Source organism: Coregonus clupeaformis, unplaced genomic scaffold (genome assembly GCF_020615455.1).
Source record: "Coregonus clupeaformis isolate EN_2021a unplaced genomic scaffold, ASM2061545v1 scaf0837, whole genome shotgun sequence".
NCBI lineage: Eukaryota > Metazoa > Chordata > Actinopteri > Salmoniformes > Salmonidae > Coregonus > Coregonus clupeaformis.
This window is the reverse complement of record NW_025534292.1, coordinates 120,219-144,966: the sequence shown is the minus strand read 5'-3', so window position 1 is coordinate 144,966 and position 24,748 is coordinate 120,219. Positions and strand designations below refer to the sequence as shown.

At 42.3% G+C, this 24,748-nt stretch overlaps 1 protein-coding gene across 1 annotated transcript; it reads right to left on the bottom strand.

The window, feature by feature from the left end:
• Positions 1 to 22,018: 22,018 nt before the first annotated feature.
• On the bottom strand, positions 22,019 to 24,145 carry LOC121582268 (UDP-glucuronosyltransferase 2A1). Its single transcript, XM_041897958.2, has 2 exons — positions 24,041 to 24,145; positions 22,019 to 23,808 (listed from the first exon to the last, which is right to left on the bottom strand). The coding sequence occupies exon 2, from the start codon at positions 23,799 to 23,801 to the stop codon at positions 22,200 to 22,202; it is 1,602 nt and encodes a 533-aa protein (XP_041753892.2). The 5' UTR covers positions 23,802 to 23,808; positions 24,041 to 24,145; the 3' UTR covers positions 22,019 to 22,199.
• Between the last annotated feature and the right edge of the window lie 603 nt (positions 24,146 to 24,748).

The window sequence follows — 24,748 nt, the reverse complement described above, 5'->3', positions numbered from 1 at the left end:
ATTCAACTACGAAGACCAGGTAGCTTTTCGAAAGCTTCATAAAGAAGGGCAGTGATAGGTAGATGGGTAACAATAACAAATCAGAGATTGAATATCTCTTTAAGCATGGTCAAGTTAATAATTATGCTGTGGATGATGTACTAAACCACCCAGACACATCAATGATACAGTAGTCCTTCTGAACTGCAGGCCAGGAATGAAACTGCTCAGGGATGTTACCATGAGGCCACTGGTGCTTTTATTTATTTGCACCAAAGAAAACAAGTGATACAAAACAATACAGATACATTTTTTTAATAAAATGGTTTGCAGGTGGGGTTGGAAGCCCATAGGCTTATATGAAAATGAGACCACAAAAAAAAACAATATAGAATACATACAGTTGAAGTCGGAAGTTTACATACACTTAGGTTGGAGTCATTAAAACTTGTTTTTCAACCACTCCACAAATGTATTGTTATCAAACTATAGTTTTGGCAAGTCGGTTAGGACATCTACTTTGTGCATGACACAAGTAATTTTTCCAACAATTGTTTAAAGACAGATTATTTCACTTATAATTCACTGTATCACAATTCCAGTGGGTCAGAAGTTTACATACACTAAGTTCACTGTGCCTTTAAACAGCTTGGAAAATTCCAGAAAATTATGTCATGGTTTTAGAAGCTTCTGATAGGCTAATTGACATCATTTGATTCAATTGGAGGTGTACCTGTGGATGTATTTCAAGGCCTACCTTCAAACTCAGTGCCTCTTTGCTTGACATCATGGGAAAATCAAAATAAATCAGCCAAGACCTCAGAAACAAATTTGTAGACCTCCACAAGACTGGTTCATCCTTGGGAGTAATTTCCAAATGCCTGAAGGTACCACGTTCAACTGTACAAACAATAGTACGCAAGTATAAACACCATGGGACCATGCAGCCGTCATCACGCTCAGGAAGGAGACGCGTTCTGTCTCCTAGAGATGAATGTACTTTGGTGCGAAAAGTGCAAATCAATCCCAGAACAACAGCAAAGGACCTTGTGAGGATGCTGGAGGAAACAGGTACAAAAGTATCTATATCCACAGTAAAATGACTCCTATATCGACATAACCTGAAAGGCCGCTCAGAAAGGAAGAAGCCACTGCTCCAAAACCGCCATAAAAAAGCCAGACTACGGTTTGCATCTGCACATGGGGACAAATATCGTACTTTTAGGAGAAATGTCCTCTGGTCTGATGAAACAAAAATATAACTGTTTGGCCATAATGACCATCGTTATGTTTGGAGGAAAAAGGGGAATGCTTGCAAGACGTAGAACACCATCCCAATCGTGAAGCACGGGGGTGGCAGCATCATGCTGTGGGGGTGCTTTGCTGCAGGAGGGACTGGTGCACTTCACAAAATAGATGGCATCATGAGGAAGGAAAATTATGTGGATATATTGAAGCAACATCTCAAGACATCCGTCAGGAAGTTAAAGCTTGGTCGCAAATGGGTCTTCCAAATGGACAATGACCCCAAGCATACTTCCAAAGTTGTGGCAAAATCACTTAAGGACAACAAAGTCAAGGTATTGGAGTGGCCATCACAAAGCCCTGACCTCAATCCTATAGAACATTTGTGGGCAGAACTGTAAAAGCGTGTGCGAGCATGGAGGCCTACAAACCTGACTCAGTTAAACCAGCTCTGTCAGGAGGAATGGGCCCAAATTCACCCAACTTATTGTGGGAAGCTTGTGGAAGGCTACCTGAAACGTTTGACTCAAGTTAAACAATTTAAAGGCAATGCTACTAAATACTAATTGAGTGTATGTAAACTTCTGACCCACTGGGAATGTGATGAAAGAAATAAAAGCTGAAATATATCATTCTCTCTACTATTATTCTGACAATTCACATTCTTAAAATAAAGTGGTGATCCTAACTGACCTAAGACAGGGAATTTTTACTAGGATTAAATGTCAGGAGTTGTGAAAAACTGAGTTTAAATGTATTTGGCTAAGGTGTATGTAAACCTCCGACTTCAACTATAAGTACAAAAATAAAAAAGGTTTGTTAAAACAGATAACAAAACCTACCAATTATAAATGTAAAATGAATTGATCAGAAATCATGAAAAAATTAATATATACAGTAGCAGTCAAAAGTTTGGACACACCTACTCATTCAAGGGTTTTTCTTTATTTTTACTATTTTTTACATTGTAGAATAATAGTGAAGACATGAAAACTGTGAAATAACACATATGGAATCATGTAGTAACAAAAAAAGTGTTAAACAAATGAAAATATATTTATATTTCTTCAAATAGCCACCCTTTGCCTTGATGACAGCTTTGCACACTCTTGGCATTCTCTCAACCAGCTTCACATGGAATGCTTTTCCAACATTCTTGAAGGAGTTCCCACATATACTGAGCACTTGTTGGCTGCTTTTCCTTCACTCTGCAGTCCGACTCATCCCAAACCATCTTAATTGGGTTGAGGTCGAGGGATTGTGGAGGCCAGGTCATCTGATGCAGCACTCCATCACTCTATTTCTTGGTAAAATAGCACTTACACAGCCTGGAGGTGTGTTGGGTCATTGTCCTGTTGAAAAACAAATGATAGTCCCACTAAGCCCAAACCAGATGGGATGGCGTATCACTGCAGAATGCTGTGGTAGCCATGCTGGTTAAGTGTGCCTTGAATTCTAAATAAATCACAGACAGTGTCACCAGCAAAGCACCCCCACACCATAACACCTCCTCCTCCATGCTTTATGGTGGGAACTACACATGCGGAGATAATCCGTTCACCCACACCGCATCTCACAAAGACACAGCGGTTTGAACCAAAAATCTCAAATTTGGACTCCAGACCAAAGGACACATTTCCACCGGTCTAATGTCCATTGCTTGTTTTTCTTGGCCCAAGCAGGTCTCTTCTTCTTATTGGTGTCCTTTAGTAGTGGTTTCTTTGCAGCAATTCGACCATGAAGGCCTGATTCACACAGTCTCCTCTGAACAGTTGAGGTTGAGATGTGTCTGTTACTTGTACTCTGTGAAGCATTTATTTGGGCTGCAATTTCTGAGGCTGGTACAGTGGGGAAAAAAAGTATTTAGTCAGCCACCAATTGTGCAAGTTCTCCCACTTAAAAAGATGAGAGAGGCCTGTAATTTGCATCATAGGTACACGTCAACTATGACAGACAAATTGAGAGAAAAAAAATAAAGAAAATCACATTGTAGGATTTTTAATGAATTTATTTGCAAATTATGGTGGAAAATAAGTATTTGGTCACCTACAAACAAGCAAGATTTCTGGCTCTCACAGACCTGTAACTTCTTCTTTAAGAGGCTCCTCTGTCCTCCACTCGTTACCTGTATTAATGGCACCTGTTTGAACTTGTTATCAGTATAAAAGACACCTGTCCACAACCTCAAACAGTCACACTCCAAACTCCACTATGGCCAAGACCAAAGAGCTGTCAAAGGACACCAGAAACAAAATTGTAGACCTGCACCAGGCTGGGAAGACTGAATCTGCAATAGGTAAGCAGCTTGGTTTGAAGAAATCAACTGTAGGAGCAATTATTAGGAAATGGAAGACATACAAGACCACTGATAATCTCCCTCGATCTGGGGCTCCACGCAAGATCTCACCCCGTGGGGTCAAAATGATCACAAAAACGGTGAGCAAAAATCCCAGAACCACACGGGGGGACCTAGTGAATGACCTGCAGAGAGCTGGGACCAAAGTAACAAAGCCTACCATCAGTAACACACTACGCCACCAGGGACTCAAATCCTGCAGTGCCAGACGTGTCCCCCTGCTTGAGCCAGTACATATCCAGGCCCATCTGAAGTTTGCTAGAGTGCATTTGGATGATCCAGAAGAGGATTGGGAGAATGTCATATGGTCAGATGAAACCAAAATAGAACTTTTTGGTAAAAACTCAACTCGTCGTGTTTGGAGGACAAAGAATGCTGAGTTGCATCCAAAGAACACCATACCTACTGTGAAGCATGGGGGTGGAAACATCATGCTTTGGGGCTGTTTTTTCTGCAAAGGGACCAGGACGACTGATCCGTGTAAAGGAAAGAATGAATGGGGCCATGTATCGTGAGATTTTGAGTGAAAACCTCCTTCCATCAGCAAGGGCATTGAAGATTAAACGTGGCTGGGTCTTTCAGCATGACAATGATCCCAAACACACCGCCCGGGCAACGAAGGAGTGGCTTCGTAAGAAGCATTTCAAGGTCCTGGAGTGGCCTAGCCAGTCTCCAGATCTCAACCCCATAGAAAATCTTTGGAGGGAGTTGAAAGTCTGTGTTGCCCAGCGACAGCCCCAATGCATCACTGCTCTAGAGGAGATCTGCATGGAGGAATGGGCCAAAATACCAGCAACAGTGTGTGAAAACCTTGTGAAGACTTACAGAAAACGTTTGACCTGTGTCATTGCCTACAAAGGGTATATAACAAAGTATTGAGAAACTTTTGTTATTGACCAAATACTTATTTTCCACCATAATTTGCAAATAAATTCATAAAAAATCCTACAATGTGATTTTCTGGATTTTTTTTCTCATTTTGTCTGTCATAGTTGATGTGTACCTATGATGAAAATTACAGGCCTCTCTCATCTTTTTAAGTGGGAGAACTTGCACAATTGGTGGCTGACTAAATACTTTTTTTCCCCCACTGTAACTCTAATGAACTTATCCTCTGCAGCAGAGGTAACTCTGGGTCTTCCTTTCCTGTGGCCAATTTCATCATAGCGCTTCATGGTTTTTGCGACTGCACTTGAAGAAACTTTCAGAGTCCTTGAAATGTTCAGAATTGACTGACCTTCATGTCTTAAAGTAATGATGGAAAGTCGTTTCTCTTTGCTTATTTGAGCAGTTCTTGCCATAATATGGACTTGGTCTTTTACCAAATAGGGCTATCTTCTGTATAGATAAATATAACATATATTTTGATTTGTTTAACGCATTTGGCTACTTCGTGATTCCGTATGTGTTATTTAATAGTTTTGATGTCTTCAATATTATTCTACAATGTAAAATGTTTTACAAAAATAAAGAAAAACCCTTGAATGAGTAGGTTTGTCCAAACCTTTGACTGGTAGTGTATATGTCTTTGTTTGTTAAAATGTGTGTGTGCATGTGATTGTATGAGAGTTAGGCTATATGGAGGAGATTACTGAGTAGTTTGGTTCATCAGGCTGACCCCCAGTCTTCGCTTGAAGTTTTTGAGGGATGATGATGTTTTGGCAATGTGAAGATAAGAATGCAAGAGTATGGTACCTCTATATCTGATAGAGAATTGACTGTGTGAGGTGCGGCAGTGGGGCGGGTGAAGGTTATTGCAGTGTTTTGTGTTATATACATTTTCAGAATTAACCTGGAAGAATCCATTGAAGGGTTTAGGTAAACTGTCTGGGAGGTATGAGTATTTGTCGATAAAAGGGCATAATTGGCATACATTAATGTTGTAAATAGATAATATATTGAGTTTCTTAAACAAAGGTGCAGATGGAGCCAGGTAATTAGATGAGGTGGCTAGTCTTGCAAATTATTTTGTATGATGAGTACATTGTGTAGGTAGGAGGTATACAATGGGGAAAAAAGTATTTAGTCAGCCACCAATTGTGCAAGTTCTCCCACTTAAAAAGATGAGAGAGGCCTGTAATTTTCATCATAGGTACACATCAACTATGACAGACAATTCACTAGGTCCCCCCGTGTGGTTCTGGGATTTTTGCTCACCGTTCTTGTGATCATTTTGACCCCACGGGGTGAGATCTTGCCTGGAGCCCCAGATCGAGGGAGATTATCAGTGGTCTTGTATGTCTTCCATTTCCTAATAATTGCTCCCACAGTTGATTTCTTCAAACCAAGCTGCTTACCTATTGCAGATTCAGTCTTCCCAGCCTGGTGCAGGTCTACAATTTTGTTTCTGGTGTCCTTTGACAGCTCTTTGGTCTTGGCCATAGTGGAGTTTGGAGTGTGACTGTTTGAGGTTGTGGACAGGTGTCTTTTATACTGATAACAAGTTCAAACAGGTGCCATTAATACAGGTAACGAGTGGAGGACAGAGGAGCCTCTTAAAGAAGAAGTTACAGGTCTGTGAGAGCCAGAAATCTTGCTTGTTTGTAGGTGACCAAATACTTATTTTCCACCATAATTTGCAAATAAATTCATTAAAAATCCTACAATGTGATTTTCTGGAATTTTTTTCTCTCAATTTGTCTGTCATAGTTGACGTGTACCTATGATGAAAATTACAGGCTTCTCTCATCTTTTTAAGTGGGTGAACTTGCACAATTGGTGGCTGACTAAATACTTTTTTCCCCCACTGTATGTACTGGTCCAGACAACATTACAGTAAATGATATATGTGTAAATTAAGCTATAGTATAGAGTTAGGAAGCAAGACTGATGAACCAAACCACTAATCTCTCTGATGACACAAACAGATTTCATCACTTTGCTGCAGACAAATTGAATATGATCTTTCCAGGATAACTTTTCATCAATTAGAACTCAGAAGAATTTAGTGGATGTGACTTGTTCCATTTCATTCCCATCAATTGAGATTCTGGCTCTTTTGTTTTACAATATTTCTTATGAATACAATATATATTTTTTTACATTTAAAGATAACTTGTTTATTTGTAACCATTCAGAAAATGTGTCCATGCCTGAGTTGGTTTAATTAACTAGTGAGTCAAAAATCTTGTGTGATAAAATCAAATTGGTTTTATCAGCAAAGAGAATGGGAAGTATTGTAGAAGACTCAGCAGCAAGGTCATTGATATAGATTAGGAATAACAAAGGTCCAATTATCAAACCCTGTTGCACTCCACAGAATATCTTGGCTCTGGTAGATGCACAGCTGTTTGCATAAACAAATGGTTCTCTATCATAAACATAACTATATAGCCAATTACAGTGCCTTGCAAAAGTATTCATCCCCCTTGGCGTTTTTCCTATTTTGTTGCATTACAACCTGTAATTTAAATTGATTTTTATTTGGATTTCATGTAATGGACATACACAAAATAGTCCAAAATGATGAAGTGAAATTAAAAAAATAACTTGTTTCAAAGAATTCTAAAAAATCAATAACAGAAAAGTGGTGCGTGCATATGTATTCACCCCCTTTGCTCTGAAGCCCCTAAATAAGATCTGGTGCAACCAATTACCTTCAGAAGTCACATAATTAGTTCAAAAAAGTCCACCTGTGTGTCACATGATCTGTCACATGATCTCAGTATATATACACCTGTTCTGAAAGGCCCCACCACTAAGCAAGGGGCACCACCAGGCAAGCGACACCATGAAGACCAAGGAGCTCTCCAAACAGGCCAGGGACAAAGTTGTGGAGAAGTACAGATCATGGTTGGGTTATAAAAAAATATTCGAAACTTTGAACATCCCACGGAGCAACATTAAATCCATTATTAAAAAAATGTAAGAATATGGCACCACAACAAACCTGCCAAGAGATGGCCGCCCACCAAAACTCACGGACCAGGCAAGGAGGGCATTGATCAGAGAGGCAACAAAGAGACCAAAGATAACCCTGAAGGTGCTGCAAAGCTCCACAGCGGAAATTGGAGTATCTGTCCATAGGATCACTGTAAGCCGTACACTCCACAGAGCTGGGCTTTACGGAAGAGTGGCCAGAAAAAAGCCATTGCTTAAAGAAGAAAATAAGCAAACACGTTTGGTGTTCACCAAAAGCCATGTGGGAGACTCCCCAAACATATGGAAGAAGGTACTCTGGTCAGATGAGACTAAAATGTAGCTTTTTGGCCATCAAGGAAAACGCTATGACTGGCGCAAACCCAACACCTCTCATCACCCCGAGAACACCATCCCCACAGTGAAGCATGGTGGTGACAGCATCATGCTGTGGGGATGTTTTTCATCGGCAGGGACTGGGAAACTGGTCAGAATTGAAGCAATGATGGATGCCGCTAAATACAGGGAAATTCTTGAAGGAAACCTGTTTCAGTCTTCCAGAGATTTGAGATTGGGACGGAGGTTCACCTTTCAGCAGGACAATGACCCTAAGCATACTGCTAAAGCAACACTCGAGTGGTTTAAGGGGAAACATTTAAATGTCTTGGAATGGCCTAGTCAAAGCCCAGACCTCAATCCAATTGAGAAAAGATTGCTGTACACCAGCAGAACCCATCCAACTTGAAGGAGCTGGAGCAGTTTTGCCTTGAAGAATGGGCAAAAGTCTTATTTCTTATTTGTTTCACAATAAAACATATTATGCATCATCAAACTGGTAGGCATGTTGTGTAAATCAAATGATACAAACCCCCAAAAAATCAATTTTAATTCCAGGTTGTAAGGCAACAAAATAGGAAAAATGCCAAGGGTGGTGAATACTTTCGCAAGCCACTGTATAAGTATAATCATGAAAACCGTAATAGTGCAATTTAGAAAGTAATATTTCATGATCAACCGTGTCAAACGCTTTGGATAAGTCTAAAAAGATGCCAAGAACGTATTCATTGTTGTTTAGGGCTGTAAAAATTTTATCCACAAGTTGCAAAAGAGCCATATCTGTTTTACGAAAACCATATTGGTGCTCATATAGAATGGTGTTGATTTAAATGTTTCAGCATTCTCTTATACACCAATTGTTCTGGGATATTAGAACAACATGGTAGTACAGATACTGGGCGATAATTTGTAAAAGATCTGGGATCCCCAGATTAATAGAGGGGGATAACTTTGGCCATTTTCAAATCTTTAGGAACAATACCTGTTTGCATTGATTTGGCTCAGTAATTGAGGAAGACACTGATTTCATATTTTCAACAATATAAATTGAGATGGGATAGTTGTAGATTACCTTTTCTTATTCAACAGTTGATTGATGATTTTCCAAGTTGACTTTATTTTATTTTAGGATTCTTGGAATTTGTTTGCAAAATACTTTTGGGGGGATATCCGAAGTAAATTTATTTTTATACTTTTTGTAATTTGCAGAGTTCAGGGGCGAGGGATTTGTGAGATACTGTCACGATCGTTGAGAGACGGATTAGACCAAGGCGCAGCGTGGAATGCATACATGTTTATTAAAACAATAAACACTGACAAAACAACAAAAGGCAACGAAACGTGACGTCGGAAGGCTATACACAAACAAGCCAAACACACCAAAACACAAACAAGATCCCACAACCCAGGCAGGAAAACTGGCTGCCTAAGTATGATCCCCGATCAGAGACAACGAGCGACAGCTGCCTCTGATTGGGAATCACACCCGGCCAAACATAGAAATACAAAACATAGAGTTTCACACCCTGACCAAACTACCTAGAGAATAACAGTCTCTCCAGGTCAGGGCGTGACAGATACATTTTATACAACCTGTTTTTCTTAACTGAGGATTTTCTGAGACCGGTTGTAAACCAAGGTTTCCAGAATTCATCTGCTGCTCTCTTATGTGGTTTAACTAAGGGAAAGCAGTGGTGAAATACAGAATTGAAAGATGTGAGAAAAGTCTGGTAAGCAGATTCCACAACGGCCTGATTATAAACATTTCCCCATGAAATATCATCAATAAACATCTTAAAGCGCTCACAATTACTTTTGTTAAATATTCTACCCTTAATGCTACTAATCATTCAAATCTGTTCATTTCCAGCTGCCAAAGAGAAGTGGAAAATTGGAAAGTGGTCAGAAATGTCCATATAAAGTATACCTGTATTAGCCATATTATCAATAAGGGTTGCAGATGAACTGGTCATTCTTGTGGGCTTATAGATGAGAGGATACAGATAGCTGGAGTATAAAGTATTCAAAAAGTCAGGTGTTAGTGAGTGGTTCTTACTTTTAAATAAGTTTATGTTGTAAACACCTGTTGTGGAAATTCTTACACAGGGACACTCGAAGTCAATCTTAAATGAATCATAGTTTATTTGTCAGCGCGCTGGAGAGGTTCCAACTAACTCAATGCACCATAGTACACACGTCTGTCAGAAGCCCCGGGGCAGTCCCAGCAGTTGTCTTATATACGGCTATACACAGACAAGTTATATTTGCATGATTTAGCATAATTCATTAATCATTACCGTTTTGTTTCATCCATGTGATAGACCAATACCTCACAAGGCTTCTTCTCTCTAATCTGAGACCTTGAAACTGAGATATCTTTCTCCTCACGTTCTCAAAACAAGGTCTGGGCGTACTGCCAAATTGCAGATACTGATAAGTGAGGATTCGTCCGATCAGTCACTTGCATGAACACAGAAATTGGTTAGTAGAACAGCACATGAATAGAATATAGAAATGTATAGAATAGGAAAGCACCAACATTAAAATTTCCATCACACACCCAATAGAAAATCTTCATTACTAATCAAATCCAAGGTTGATGGTGGCCGATAGATGCAGACAATTACCACTTTTTTACCACCAAAAAAATGAACAGGAGGGATTTTCTATGAAAAGAGATTCAACATCAATGTTATCAGATGTAAGTGCGAGGTTCTCTCTACAAAGAATTTAAAACATTTATGAACAAAAATGGATGCTCCTCCTCCCACTATTGAGGTTCTACAGTTGTGAACAGCATTATGAGGAGACATGTCATAAAGCATGGTTGTACCTTCAGTCAATCATGTTTCTGAAAGGGCAACAATGGAAAATTCATGACTGAGAGAAGACAGATAATGAACAAGGTGGTTATGATTTTTAGGAAGACTGAACGTTCAAATGAAAGATAGCAAATAAGCTTGTCTTGGACTTAGATGAACTGCTATACAGGTTGTTAAATTGCTTAACATTATAATAATCACAAGTGATATACTCATCTCTGGTAAATCTCAGGAAATTTGAATCTGGATCAACACCGGGGGCAACTTTGGTTTTAGAAGGTGGGGGTACACAATATTATACATCTTTTTTATTTAAATTTTTTTGGGGGGGGTATATTAGCTTTGATATTGCAGATAGATTGTGGCTTCCATCAATGTAATTGTCTGCATCATTTCCACACCTGGTTGGAAAAACTCATTACAAACAGCCTGGTAATGTGGCTGGAGAGTCAACTTGTCCTGAACAGTAAACAGCAAAATGCTGGGTCAGTAAACACCAGGTCATACTGGCTCTCCTGTATGGATAGGATATCTTAAAGACAATACTTTAGAGTGTCCTTGTTAACATTCACGTTGTTTCTGTTTAAACACATAAATGGACCCATCGTACTCCATTATTTGACAGATATTGTAACCTTGAACAGAAAATCCTTCAACGAGAGTGAGAATTCAATGAGTTCATCTGAGTAAACGCAATGTTCCTGTGCTTGTGGACTTTCACCTACGTGTTGTTTTTAAACTCTCGTAAGAATGTTTCAGATGAACTACATGTTCACTCATTCTCCAATCTAACGTGTTCCCACATATAAATACTTAGGCATTTGGATTTATATGGATTTGACATTTTAAAAACATATAGATGAGCTGGTTAAGTATTCACCCCCCTTGGCATTTTTCCTATTTTGTTGCCTTACAACCTGGAATTAAAATTTGATTTACACAACATGCCTACCACTTTGAAGATGCAAATATGTTTTATTGTGAAACAAACAAGAAATAAGACAAAAAAACAGAAAACTTTTGTGTCCATAACTACTATTCACCCCCCCAAACCCAATACTTTGTAGAGCCACGTTTGCAACAATTACAGCTGCAAGTCTCTTGGGGTATGTCTCTATAAGCTTGGCACATCTAGCCACTGGGATTTTTGCCCATTCTTCAAGGCAAAACTGCTCCAGCTCCTTCAAGTTGGATGGGTTCCACTGGTGTACAGCAATCTTTAAGTCACACCACATATTCTCAATTGGATTGAGGTCTGGGCTTTGACTAGACCATTCCAAGACATTTAAATGTTTCCCCTTAAACCACTCGAGTGTTGCTTTAGCAGTATGCTTAGGGTCATTGTCCTGCTGGAAGGTGAACCTCCGTCCCAATCTCAAATCTCTGGAAGACAGAAACAGGTTTCCCTCAAGAATTTCCCTGTATTTAGCGCCATCCATCATTGCTTCAATTCTGACCAGTTTCCCCGTAAAGCCCAGCTCTGTGGAGTGTACGGCTTAAAGTGGTCCTATGGACAGATACTCCAATCTCCGCCGTGGAGCTTTGCAGCTTCTTCAGGGTTATCTTTGGTCTCTTTGTTACCTCTCTGATTAATGCCCTCCTTGCCTGGTCCGTGAGTTTTGGTGGGCGGCCCTCACTTGGCAGGTTTGTTGTGTTGCCATATTCTTTCCATTTTTAATAATGGATTTAATGGTGCTCTGTGGGACGTTCAAAGTTTCAGATATTTTTTTATAACCCAACCCTGATCTGTACTTCTCCACAACTTTGTCCCTGACCTGTTTGGAGAGCTCCTTGGTCTTCATGGTGCCGCTTGCTTGGTGGTGCCCCTTGCTTAGTGGTGTTGCACACTCTGGGGCCTTTCAGAACAGGTGTATATACAGTTGAAGTCGGAAGTTTACATACACTTAGGTTGGAGTCATTAAAACTCGTTTTTCGACCACTCCACAAATTTCTTGTTAACGAACTATAGTTTTGGCAAGTCGGTTAGGACATCTACTTTGTGCATGATGCAAGTATTTTTCCAGCAGTTGTTTACAGACAGATTATTTCACTTATAATTCACTGTATCACAATTCTAGTGGGTCAGAAGTTTACATACACTAAGTTGACTGTGCCTTTAAACAGCTTGGACAATTCCAGAAAATGATGTCATGGCTTTAGAAGCTTCTGATAGGCTAATGGACATTATTTGAATCAATTGGAGGTGTACCTGTGGATATATTGCAAGGCCTACCTTCAAACTCAGTGCCTCTTTGCTTGACATCATGGGAAAATCAAAATACATCAGCCAAGACCTCAGAAACAAATTTGTAGACCTCCACAAGTCTGGTTCATCCTTGGGAGTAATTTCCAAATGCCTGAAGGTACCACGTTCACCTGTACAAACAATGGTACACAAGTATAAACACCATGGGACCATGCAGCCGTCATACCGCTCAGGAAGGAGACCCGTTCTGTCTCCTAGAGATGAACGTACTTTGGTGCGAAAAGTGCAAATCAATCCCAGAACAACAGCAAAGGACCTTGTGAAGATGCTGAAGGAAACAGGTACAAAAGTATCTATATCCACAGTAAAATGAGTCCTATATCGACATAACCTGAAAGGCCGCACAGCAAGGAAGAAGCCACTGCTCCAAAACCGCCATAAAGAAGCAAGACTACGGTTTGCAACTGCACATGGGGACAAAGATCGTACTTTTTGGAGAACTGTCCTCTGGTCTGATGAAACAAAAATATAACTGTTTGGCCATAATGACCATTGTTATGCTTGGATGAGAAAGGGGTGGGCTTGCAAGTCGAAGAACACCATCCCAACCGTGAAGCACGGGGCTGGCAGCATCATGCTGTGGGGGTGCTTTGCTGCAGGAGGGACAGGTGCACTTCACAAAATAGATGGCATCATGAGGAAGGAAAATGATGTGGATATATTGAAGCAATATCTCAAGACATCCGTCAGGAAGTTAAAGCTTGGTCGCAAATGGGTCTTCCAAATGGACAATGACCCCAAGCATACTTCCAAAGTTGTGGCAAAATGGCTTAAGGACAACAAAGACAAGGTATTGGAGTGGCCATCACAAAGCCTTGACCTCAATCCTATAGAAAATGTGTGGGCAGAACTGAAAATGCATGTGCGAGCAAGGAGGCCTACAAACCTGACTCAGTTACACCAGCTCTGTCAGGAGGAATGGGCCTAAATTCACCCAACTTATTGTGGGAAGCTTGTGGAAGGCTACCCGAATCGTTTGACCCAAGTTAAACAATTTAAAGGCAATTCTACCAAATACTAATTGAGTGTATGTAAACTTCTGACCCACTGGGAATGTGATGAAAGAAATAAAAGCTGAAATATATCATTCTCTCTACTATTATTCTGACAATTCACATTCTTAAAATAAAGTGGTGATCCTAACTGACCTAAGACAGGGAATTTCTACTAGGATTAAATGTCAGGAATTGAGAAAAACTGAGTTTAAATGTATTTGGCTAAGGTTTATGTGAATTTCCGACGTCAACTGTATACTGAGATCATGTGACAGATCATGTGACACTTAGATTGCACACAGGTGGACTTTATGTAACTAATTATGTGACTTCTGAAGGTAATTGGTTGCACCAGATTTTATTTAGGGGCTTCATAGCAAAGGGGGTGAATACATATGCACGCACCACTTTTCCGTTATTTATTTGTTAATTTTTTTTTAAACAAGTTATTTTTTTCATTTCACTTCACCAATTTGGACTATTTGGTGTATGTCCATCACATGAAATCAAAATCAAAATCCATTTAAATTACAGGTTGTAATGCAACAAAATAGGAAAAACGCCAATGGCGATGAATACTTTTGCAAGGCACTGTAAGACATGGGGAATGGTGCAATGGCTAAATGTCCATCTACACTGTTTACCCACCATACATTGTAGACTAGAGGTAGCTGGAGATAGCGAGCCACCAAAATACCTGCTCCCCATGCTGGGTCAGTAAGCACCTGGTCTAACTGGCTCTCCTCCAGGGATAGGATATCTTAAAGAATATACATTGAGTGTACAAACCATTAGAAACACGTGCACTTTCCTTGACATAGACTGACCAGGTGAATCGAGGTGAAAGCTATGCTCCCTTATTGATGTCATTTGTTAAATCCACTTCATTCAGTGTAGATGAAGGGGAGGAGACAGGACAAAGAAGGATTTTTAAGCCTTGAGAGAATTAAAACATGGATTGTGTGTGTATGCCATTCATAGGGTGAATGGGCAAGACAAAATATTGAAGTGCTTTTGAACGGGGTATGGTAGTAGCTGCCAGATGCACCGGTTTGAGTGATCTATAACTCACATATCTATGTGAATTTTGTCAGGTCGCCCAAAATGTTACATCTTGCAGCTGGGTTTTTCACGCTCAACAGATTGTATCAAGAATGGTCCACCATCCAAAGGACATCCAGCCAACTTGACACAACTGTGGGAACCACTGGAGTCAACACGGGCCAGCATCCCTGTGGAATGCTTGCGACACCTTGTAGAGTCCATGCCCTGATAAATTGAGGCTGTTCTCAGGGCAAAATTGCAACTTAATATTAGGAAGGTGTTCCTAATGTTTTGTACACTCAGTGTACTTTAGTGACCTTGTTAACATTCACATTGTTTCTGTCATGATTTAACTGGATATGAACCCAAATGCAGACAACTACACCGAGCCAGAGAAGGTTTATTACAAAGTAAAATTGTCCAGGTTTCCAAAAATAGGGGGGGAAGAGCAAGTCCAGGTCTACAGGGAGGGTAACAGATCCAGGTTCTGAGCAGGAGTGGTACCGTAACGTCCTAGTGTCCGGGGTGAGTCCAAAAGGGAAGTCCAGTAGTGGTAAACGGGATGGTGGTGGCAGGAGTGAAGCGGAGGCAGGAGTCAGGTTCCAATAATCTGTGGCACAGGAGAAATGTAAATAGAACAGGCCAAAAACACAAAGAGCGAAAACAAGCAGGTTGAATCAGCAGCGAGACTAACATGGTTGTCTTGACTATGATCTGACGATGAGTGGCAAGTTTGACCGGGTCTTTAAGGCTGAGGTGATTATGGTGAATGAGCTGCAGCTGGAACCCTGACTCCCGCACACCAGACTTCACTCCTGCAATCAAGAACAGACAGAGGGAGGGGAGAGCAGAGAGAGAGCTACCTAGCAGCAGTAGGCCTAACAGTACCCCCCCTCTACGGACGCCACCCGGCGGCCGACAGGGTTTATCAGGATGTAACCTATGAAAATCACGGACCAGAGCAGGATCCACAATGAAGCTCCTGGGAACCCAGGAACGTTCCTCAGGACCATAACCCTCCCAATCCACCAGGTACTGGAAACCACGACCCCGGCGGTGAACATCCAGAAGTCGCCGGACAGTGTAGACAGGACCCCCACCCACGATCCTGGGCGGAGGAGGGGGACGAGAGGGCGGGCACAGAGGGCTAACAGACACAGGCTTAATCTGGGACACATGAAAAGTGGAATGAACCCGTAGGGAGGCAGGAAGCTGTAGTTTAACCGCGCAGGGGTTAACAATAGACAGTATTTTGAACGGTCCTATAAAACGCGGCGCCATCTTCTTAGATTCCACTTTCAATGGAAGATCACGTGACTTAAGCCATACCTCTTGACCAGGAGAGTAACCGGGAGCCTGGGACCGGTGACGGTTGGCTTGCCTCTGCATGTACGCCGAAGCTCGGGACAGAGCTATCCTGGCCTTCCTCCAGACCTTGAAGCAGCGGCGCATGTGGGACTGCACCGAGGGTACCGCCAGTTCCCTCTCTTGAGAAGGGAACAGGGGAGGTTGATAACCAAGAGCGCACAGAAAGGGAGACAAACCAGAGGAAGCGTTAGTCAAGGTGTTATGAGCATATTCCACCCAGGGGAGCATGGAGCTCCATGACCCAGGGTTAGACCCTGTGACACAGCGGAGAGCGGTCTCCATCTCCTGGTTCGCTCTCTCGGCTTGCCCGTTGGTCTGGGGGTGATATCCAGAGGACAGGCTGGATGTGATGCCCAAAGCTTTACAGAAAGCTTTCCATACCTGGGAGACAAACTGGAGACCCCTATCAGAGACAATATCAGTGGGTAGACCATGAGAGCGGAACACATGTTCCACCAAAATATCAGCAGTTTCTCTGGCAGTGGGCAGTTTAGGTAGGACCAAAAAAATGAGCAAACTTAGAAAAACGATCAATTACAGTAAGAATGACAGTCTTTTCAGTCGAGGGGGGAAGTCCAGTGACAAAATCCAATGCAATGTGGGACCAGGGCCGGCTGGGTATTGGCAGAGGTCGTAGATGACCAGCACTGGCCTGGGTGGAGTTCTTACTTCGTGCACATACCGTACAAGCAGCAATGAAGGCTCGAGTGTCCGCCTCCATCCTGGGCCACCAGAACTTCCGTCGCAAAAAGTCAAGGGTCCGAGTAACTCCAGGGTGACAGGTAAGGGGAGACGAGTGAGCCCACTGAAGTACCTGGGAGCGAACAGACTCAGGGACAAACAACCGGTTAGGAGGACCGCTCCCAGGGTCAGCTTGTAGATGTTGAGCCTGTCTAACAATCCCTTCGATGTCACATGTAATGGCAGCAATACTGCAGGTAGGAGGCAAGATGGGTTCAGGGTTACTACCAGTATCAACAGCAGAATGTACACGAGACAGGGCGTCAGGCTTGACGTTGCGTGACCCAGGATGGTAAGACAGGGAAAAATGGAATCTACCAAAAAAGTGCCCACCTGGCTTGACGGGGATTGAGCTGCTTCGCTGACTGGATGTATGCCAGATTTTTATGATCCGTCCAAACGATGAAGGGTTGTTCCGCCCCCTCCAACCAATGCCGCCACTCCTCGAGAGCCAGCTTAACGGCGAGCAGTTCACGATTTCCAACATCATAATTCCTCTCTGCCTGAGAAAGTGTTCGTGAAAGAAAAGCACAGGGATGCAGTTTGTTATCTTCAGGTGAACGTTGTGACAACACCGCACCTACCCCAGTGTCGGATGCGTCCACCTCCACGACAAACTGGCGGTCGGGGTCAGGCTGCATCAGAATGGGAGCCAAGGCGAAGCGATGTTTCAGCTCTTCGAACGCTGATTCGGCCCCTTCATTCCAAGCGAGCGGTAGTGAGATGGAGGTGAGAGTGGTGAGTGGCGCAGCAATGCGGCTGTAGTCCTTGATGAACCTCCTGTAGAAGTTCGCAAACCCCAAGAATCGTTGAAGTTGTTTGCGGGTGGAGGGGGCTGGCCAGTCCGTGACAGCAGAGATCTTAGCTGGGTCCATCCGCAACTCCCCCTGAGCTATTATGTAACCCAAAAAAAGAGGTTTCAGACACATGAAATTCACATTTCTCCATCTTCACAAATAGTTTGTTCTCCAACAACCTTTGTAACACCTGGCGCACATGCAGTTCATGTTCCTGGGAGGACTTCGAGTAAATCAGGATATCATCCAGATAGACAAAAACAAAACGATTCAACATGTCCCGAAGGACATCATTCACCAGTGCCTGAAAAACAGCAGGGGCATTAGACAAACCAAAAGGCATAACCAGATACTCAAAATGTCCCAAGGGTGTGTTGAAGGCAGTCTTCCATTCATCGCCTTTACGAATGCGCACCAGGTGATACGCATTTCGTAGATCCAGTTTCGTAAAGATAGTTGCACCATGAAGGAGGGGAAAAGCAGAATTAATTAAAGGCAGAGAATATTTGTTCTTAATGGTGATGTTGTTAAGTCCACGGAAATCAATACAGGGTCTGAGGGTCTTATCCTTCTTTCCAACAAAAAAGAATCCCGCTCCTACAGGTGACGAGGAAGGACGAATAATACCTGCCGCCAAGGAGTCCCGAATGTAGTTCTCCATAGCCTCCGTCTCCGGGCGGGAGAGACTGTACAGGCGACTGTTAGGGAGCGGGGCTCCTGGCTGGAGGTCAATGGCGCAGTCGTATGGCCGGTGAGGAGGAAGAGAAGTAGCTCTGTGTTTGCAGAAAACGGATGCCAGGTCATGATACACGTCAGGGACAACAGAGAGATCCATGGACTCCAGTGGAGGTTGAGGCACAGTGCTGGCAGGGGTCTGAGCAGAACACAAACAGTTCACATGACAAAATGTGCTCCATGAAACAATTCTACCTGTCACCCAATCAATGTGTGGATTGTGTCTTATGAGCCAGGGGATACCAAGGACCAGGGGGGTCTGTGGGCAGTCAATTATGTGAAATTGAATGTTCTCCTGATGATTACCCGACACTCTGAGACAAACAGGAACAGTCTGATGAGTAATACGGGTCAACAATTGTCCATTTTGACCCTTAGCCTGCAGCGGACGGTCCATAAGAACAGTCTCTAAATCCATTTGTTGAGCCAACTCTCGATCCAAAAAGCTTTCATCGGCACCAGAGTCAACCAGCGCACTAACAGGGAAATTCTGGGACTGCCACTGGAGGGATGCCTGGAGCAGAATGCGGGGAGAAGAGGAAGAATCCGCTGCTCGGCTCACCAAAACTTCTCCCATTAATGATGAGCCAGCCCTTTTCCCGGACGAACTGGGCAGGAAGGAACGAAATGACCAGCTTCTCCACAATACAGGCAGACACGAGCCTGAATACGACGTGCACGCTCCTCTGAGGACAACCGTGCACGACCCACCTCCATGGCTTCGGGAAGACTCGGCCTTCTCCGTAGGGAAGAGGCGGGGAGGAGTTGGTTGACGACAGACAGGTTGCTTGGAACTAACACTCCTCTCACGGCGGCGCTCCCGAATCCGATTATCCAACCTGATGGTGAGTGAAATAAGATTATCCAGCGTAGGCGATTCATCATATGACACCAATTCATCTTTCAAAGTCTCAGACAAAGCATTAATGAACACTCCTTGTAATGCCTCGTCATTCCAACCACTCACTGCCGCTAAGGTCCGAAACTCCACTGCCATCTCCGCCACACTGCGAGACCCCTGCCGAAGAGAAAACAACCCTTTAGCAGCCTCCTTGCCCCGTACGGGGTGGTCAAAAACCTTCCTCATCTCAGTGGTGAAGGCAACGTAAGCGTTGCAAATGTCCGACTGACTCTCCCAGACCGCGGATCCCCAAGAACGAGCGGAACCGCTAGTAGAGTTGATAAGGTAGGCAATACGGGCTCTTTCTGAGGCGTAGGTGAGGGGCTGTTGTTCAAACACTAACGAGCATTGAGTCAAAAAATCACCACAGGTTCCCATCATAGCGCTCTGGAGCAGGAACAAAAGGCTCTCTGATCTGGGCTGGAGGAGCAGGAAAAACAGGCGGAGCAGGAGAAGGAGCAGTTTGTATGCCATGAACGAGGGGTGCATTATTAACTTGGGTAGTAAGGGCAGACACTTGATTGGTGAGTACTTGAACCTGATTAAGCAGCATCTGACTGTTCTCAGAAATAGTCTTAAACAAAGTATCATGTTGGCCAAGTAAAATGCCCTGATTGGCTATGGCAGTCCGAATTTGAGTGCACTCTGGGGTGGTATCTGAGCTGCTGTCTGCATGTTGGTCAGATCATACTGTCATGATTTAACTGGATATGAACCCAAATGCAGACAACTACACCGAGCCAGAGAAGGTTTAACAGGTTTATTACAAAGTAAAATTGTCCAGGTTTCCAAAAATAGGGGGGAAGAGCAAGTCCAGGTCTACAGGGAGGGTAACAGATCCAGGTTCTGAGCAGGAGTGGTACCGTAACGTCCTAGTGTCCGGGGTGAGTCCAAAAGGGAAGTCTAGTAGTGGTAAACGGGATGGTGGTGGCAGTGAAGCGGAGGCAGGAGTCAGGTTCCAATAATCTGTGGCACAGGAGAAATGTAAATAGAACAGGCCAAAAACACAAAGAGCGAAAACAAGCAGGTTGAATCAGCAGCGAGACTAACATGGTTGTCTTGACTATGATCTGACGATGAGTGGCAAGTTTGACCGGGTCTTTAAGGCTGAGGTGATTATGGTGAATGAGCTGCAGCTGGAACCCTGACTCCCGCACACCAGACTTCACTCCTGCAATCAAGAACAGACAGAGGGGAGGGGGAGAGCAGAGAGAGAGCTACCTAGCAGCAGTAGGCCTAACAGTTTCTGTTTAAACACATAAATAGACCTACCCTAATCAATTATTTGACATATGTAATCATCAACAGAAAATCCCTTGATGAGAGTGAGAGTTCAATGAGTTCATCTGAGTGAACACAATGTTCCTGTGTTTGTGGACTTTCACCAACTTGTAAATGTTTGACATATACAATATGTTTTTGTGAAGGCTGGGGTCACCCATATACAAAACATTTATGCACGCATGACTGTAAGTGACTTTGGATAAAAGTGTCTGCTAAATGGCATATATTGTTATTATTTAAGGCTATGAGGTTGTCCATTTCAGCTGTACTATATCAGAATGTATATCTGAGTCCAACTTAACTGGTGTTAAAGTAACAGTTTTGAAAGTGTAAGAAAATAAACTCTGTAGCAAATGTTAACAATCAACTCCATCAGACTACATTTTTACTCCAGCAGTTTATTATATTTTAACAGTGTAGGGTGTAAAGCCTTATTTGTATATTTACCAGTGTGCCTTTTGAGGGAATGATCGAGTTAACACCCATGACTGTGTTTGTTAGTGACAGAGGTTGTTGCATTCGTTCATTCACTTCCAGTCCTGTAGCCTTCACGAAGTGAGTGCCTAAGTGTTATTGTTTAATTAAGATTAAACCCTTTATGACAATACATTACATATATCATATGGCCTTTCTTTGTTGCCCTAGTTTCTCCCTTACACAGTGGTCTGAAATTCTTGGCTCGCAAGCCACATCAGGCCTGCAAATCACATTATGCTGGCTGGCAAAGTATGTATCTTTCTGTAGCATAAGATCAATCAATCAATGTACATGCAAAAACACAGATATTGAAACAAACACTTCTAAACATCATTCTGCAATAAAGCACGGTGGGAAATATTATAAAGATGGGTGATGTTTTGAGTTTTTTTACCCTAGTAAAGAAACGTGTTAACACTGTGAATTTAACACTTACAGTAAATGTTTGCAGTGTAGGATTGAATCACAAAATGCACAACCATCTGGAAAAACTTGACAACAAATATATTACACACTAATTTATACATTAGCATTTTATTATATTGGCTTCAATTCAACATTATACATTTTCATGATTTAAAGATGCACTATGCAGAAATCGCTCTGCCATTTCCTGGTTGCTAAAATTGTAATAGTTTGCCTCAGTTTATGTGACAAAACAAGCAAGTATAGTGTAGAAAATCATTGTACCATCTAAACCACTGTGAAACATATTTTCCATAACCAAAAATATTGTATTTTCAGCTGTTTGAAGCTTGTGTACAAAACCGAAAGTAAAAGACACAAAAACGAAACTTAAAACATGGGAAGCATAGAAATAGCAAACACATAACAGATCTAACGCTTCTTAGACTTGCTTTCAATGAGAATGACAGATCTATAACTCACATATCTATGTGAATTTTGTTGGTTCGCTCAACAAGTTACATATTGCAGCTTTATTTTATACATATTCTATTATTTGTGTGTACCAGAATGTGGAGAATTGGATATGCTCATTCACTTTTAATCTTTCTTTTCAAGCATTTTCTAACGCATAAATATCTGACTATTGCTACAAGAAGAAGAAGAAGCACTGACACAACAGCCAACAATATCAGGACAACATCTACAGAGTGATAGGAGTACCAGGGCATTCTGTAGGACTCTGTACGCAGGTGAGCAGAACCTTTGTGTCTCATGACAAACTCAATCCAGAAGAGAGCAGTGTCCAGGGGCTCCATTGGCACGTCCCTGTGTAGCCTGGAGAGTCTCTGCATGTTCATCCTGTAGGACGGCTCATCCAGAACTTCCTGTAAGGCCTCTAGGAAGTTATTGTTCTTGTCTACTGTTGCCAAAGATAAAAGTTTTGCTCCTCCTCTCTCTTTCAGACGAAGGAGGTTGTCATATTGATCAGAAAACAGAGGTAGACCCACAACAGGAATTCCATGGTAAATAGCCTCATAAAGTCCATTTGTTCCTCCATGAGCTACAAACAGCTTTGTTTTCGGGTGTCCTAACAGATCATTCTGAGGCATCCAGTCAACTAGTAAGGTGTTGTTGCCCAGAGTAGCTGGCCTGTCTCCTTTGTGTCTCCAGATGACCTTCTGAGGCAGTTGGGCAAAAGCAGCAGCAATCACATCAGCTATATCATGTGGAAACTCAGTGACAAAAGTCCCCAAAGACATGATAATGACTCCATGCTCCCCAGAACTCTGAGCAAACTCCTCCAGTTCTTGGGGAAGAGGCTTGGCAGGTTTACATTGGAACCCTCCCATATAGATAACATTAGGCATGGTGGGACGAGGGAATTCAAACACAAAGTCAACTCTCATGAGCCAAAGATCAGCCCCCTGTAATAACTCATAGAAGTCCACACCTGTTTGGAAAATCTCATTACAAACAGCCTGGTAATGTGGCCGGATTACAAATATGTCCTGAACTTCCCAAAGCAAATAGAAAAGCATATTCTTTACTCTCTCTGTGAAAGTCATATAGTGTGAGAGCCCTGATCCAGTCATCGGTATATAAGACATGGGGGATGGCGCAATGGCTAAATGTCCCTCTCCACTGGTTATCCACCGTACATTGTAGACTAGAGGTAGCTGAAGATAGTGAGCCACCAAAATACCAGTCCCCCATGCTGGGTCAGTAAGCACCAGGTCATACTGGCTCTCCTTTAGGGTCTTCATTAAATCCTTGTCTTTCAATACAGCAGTTGCGAAGTCACATTCCAGTCCATGAACCTTAGACATTGCAGAGAACATCTCAATTTGCAAATGTATAAAGTTTAATACAGAGCTCGTTCCTCTCTCTATATCAATTACTTTCTTTATGATTGGCTTTACAAATTCCTCAAATTCCACACCATCAGTGACAGGTATTGTAATAGAACTGTATTGTAGAGACTCTTCTTTAATATACCAACTTTTAGTTGTTCGTACCACTGTGACGGTGTGTCCCTGAGAGTGAAGAGCCTTGATCAGAATGTCCATGTTCACCCAGTGACTCCCTTCTAAGGGAAATACCAGAATTTTCCCACCATCGCAGATTCTCCAAGAAGCAACCAATAAAGATATAAGAAGGCATGAGTTTATGCTTCCATTGTGGCTTGCCATCTTTCATCTGAATGATAGGAGAAATCAGAAGGCAGGTTGAACAGAATGCAAAACAACAACTCTTGTTGTTGTATCAGGTGGACTCGGACTGACTTAAGTCCCCAACTAAGTCCCCCAGCTTCTAACAGACTCACAGACTTAAAAGCTAATCTCAAGACACCTTTGTAATGCAAAGAGCTTTAGAAGCTGGAAAGTAGGTACATTAATTCACTGTAACAATGATTTGTCTGCTAACTTACCTGTATCCCACAAGCCAAACAGTTGTAGTTTTTGCTCATACAAGAGCATTCACAGCTGAATTCTTCAGTGAAGCTTATTCAAGCGGTTAATAATTAAGCTCTTGCTTGATCTTGTTATGTAATACTGCTTTTCTGAGAATGTAGCCACTGTTTGAAAAACAGGTATTTTATTTTGTATTTACCAACCTAGGGCCCAGTTAACTAAGTTTTGGCCATTATTTTTCAGAGTTAAGTTTTACATTTACATTTAAGTCATTTAGCAGGCGCTCTTATCCAGAGTGACTTACAGTTAGTGAGTGCATACATTCTTTTTTATATTTTTCATACTTCCCCGTGGGAATCAAACCCACAACCCTGGCGTTGCAAACGCCATGCTCTACCAACTGAGCTACATCCCTGCCGGCCATTCCCTCCCCTACCCTGGACGACGCTGGGACAATTGTGCGCCGCCCCATGGGTCTCCCGGTCGCGGCCGGCTACGACAGAGCCTGGATTCGAACCAGGATCTCTCGGGAAACATTTAAAAGAGTAATGTAAGGGTAATATAAATATAATGGTAATGTCGACTTTACTTTTTATATTTAAGGGGTCATATAAAAGGGTAAAGGTATTGTACACTTATTTACAAAGGGGTGGATTCAAAGTTATTTATTCAATCAATCAATCAATCAATTTTATTTTATATAGCCCTTCTTACATCAGCTAATA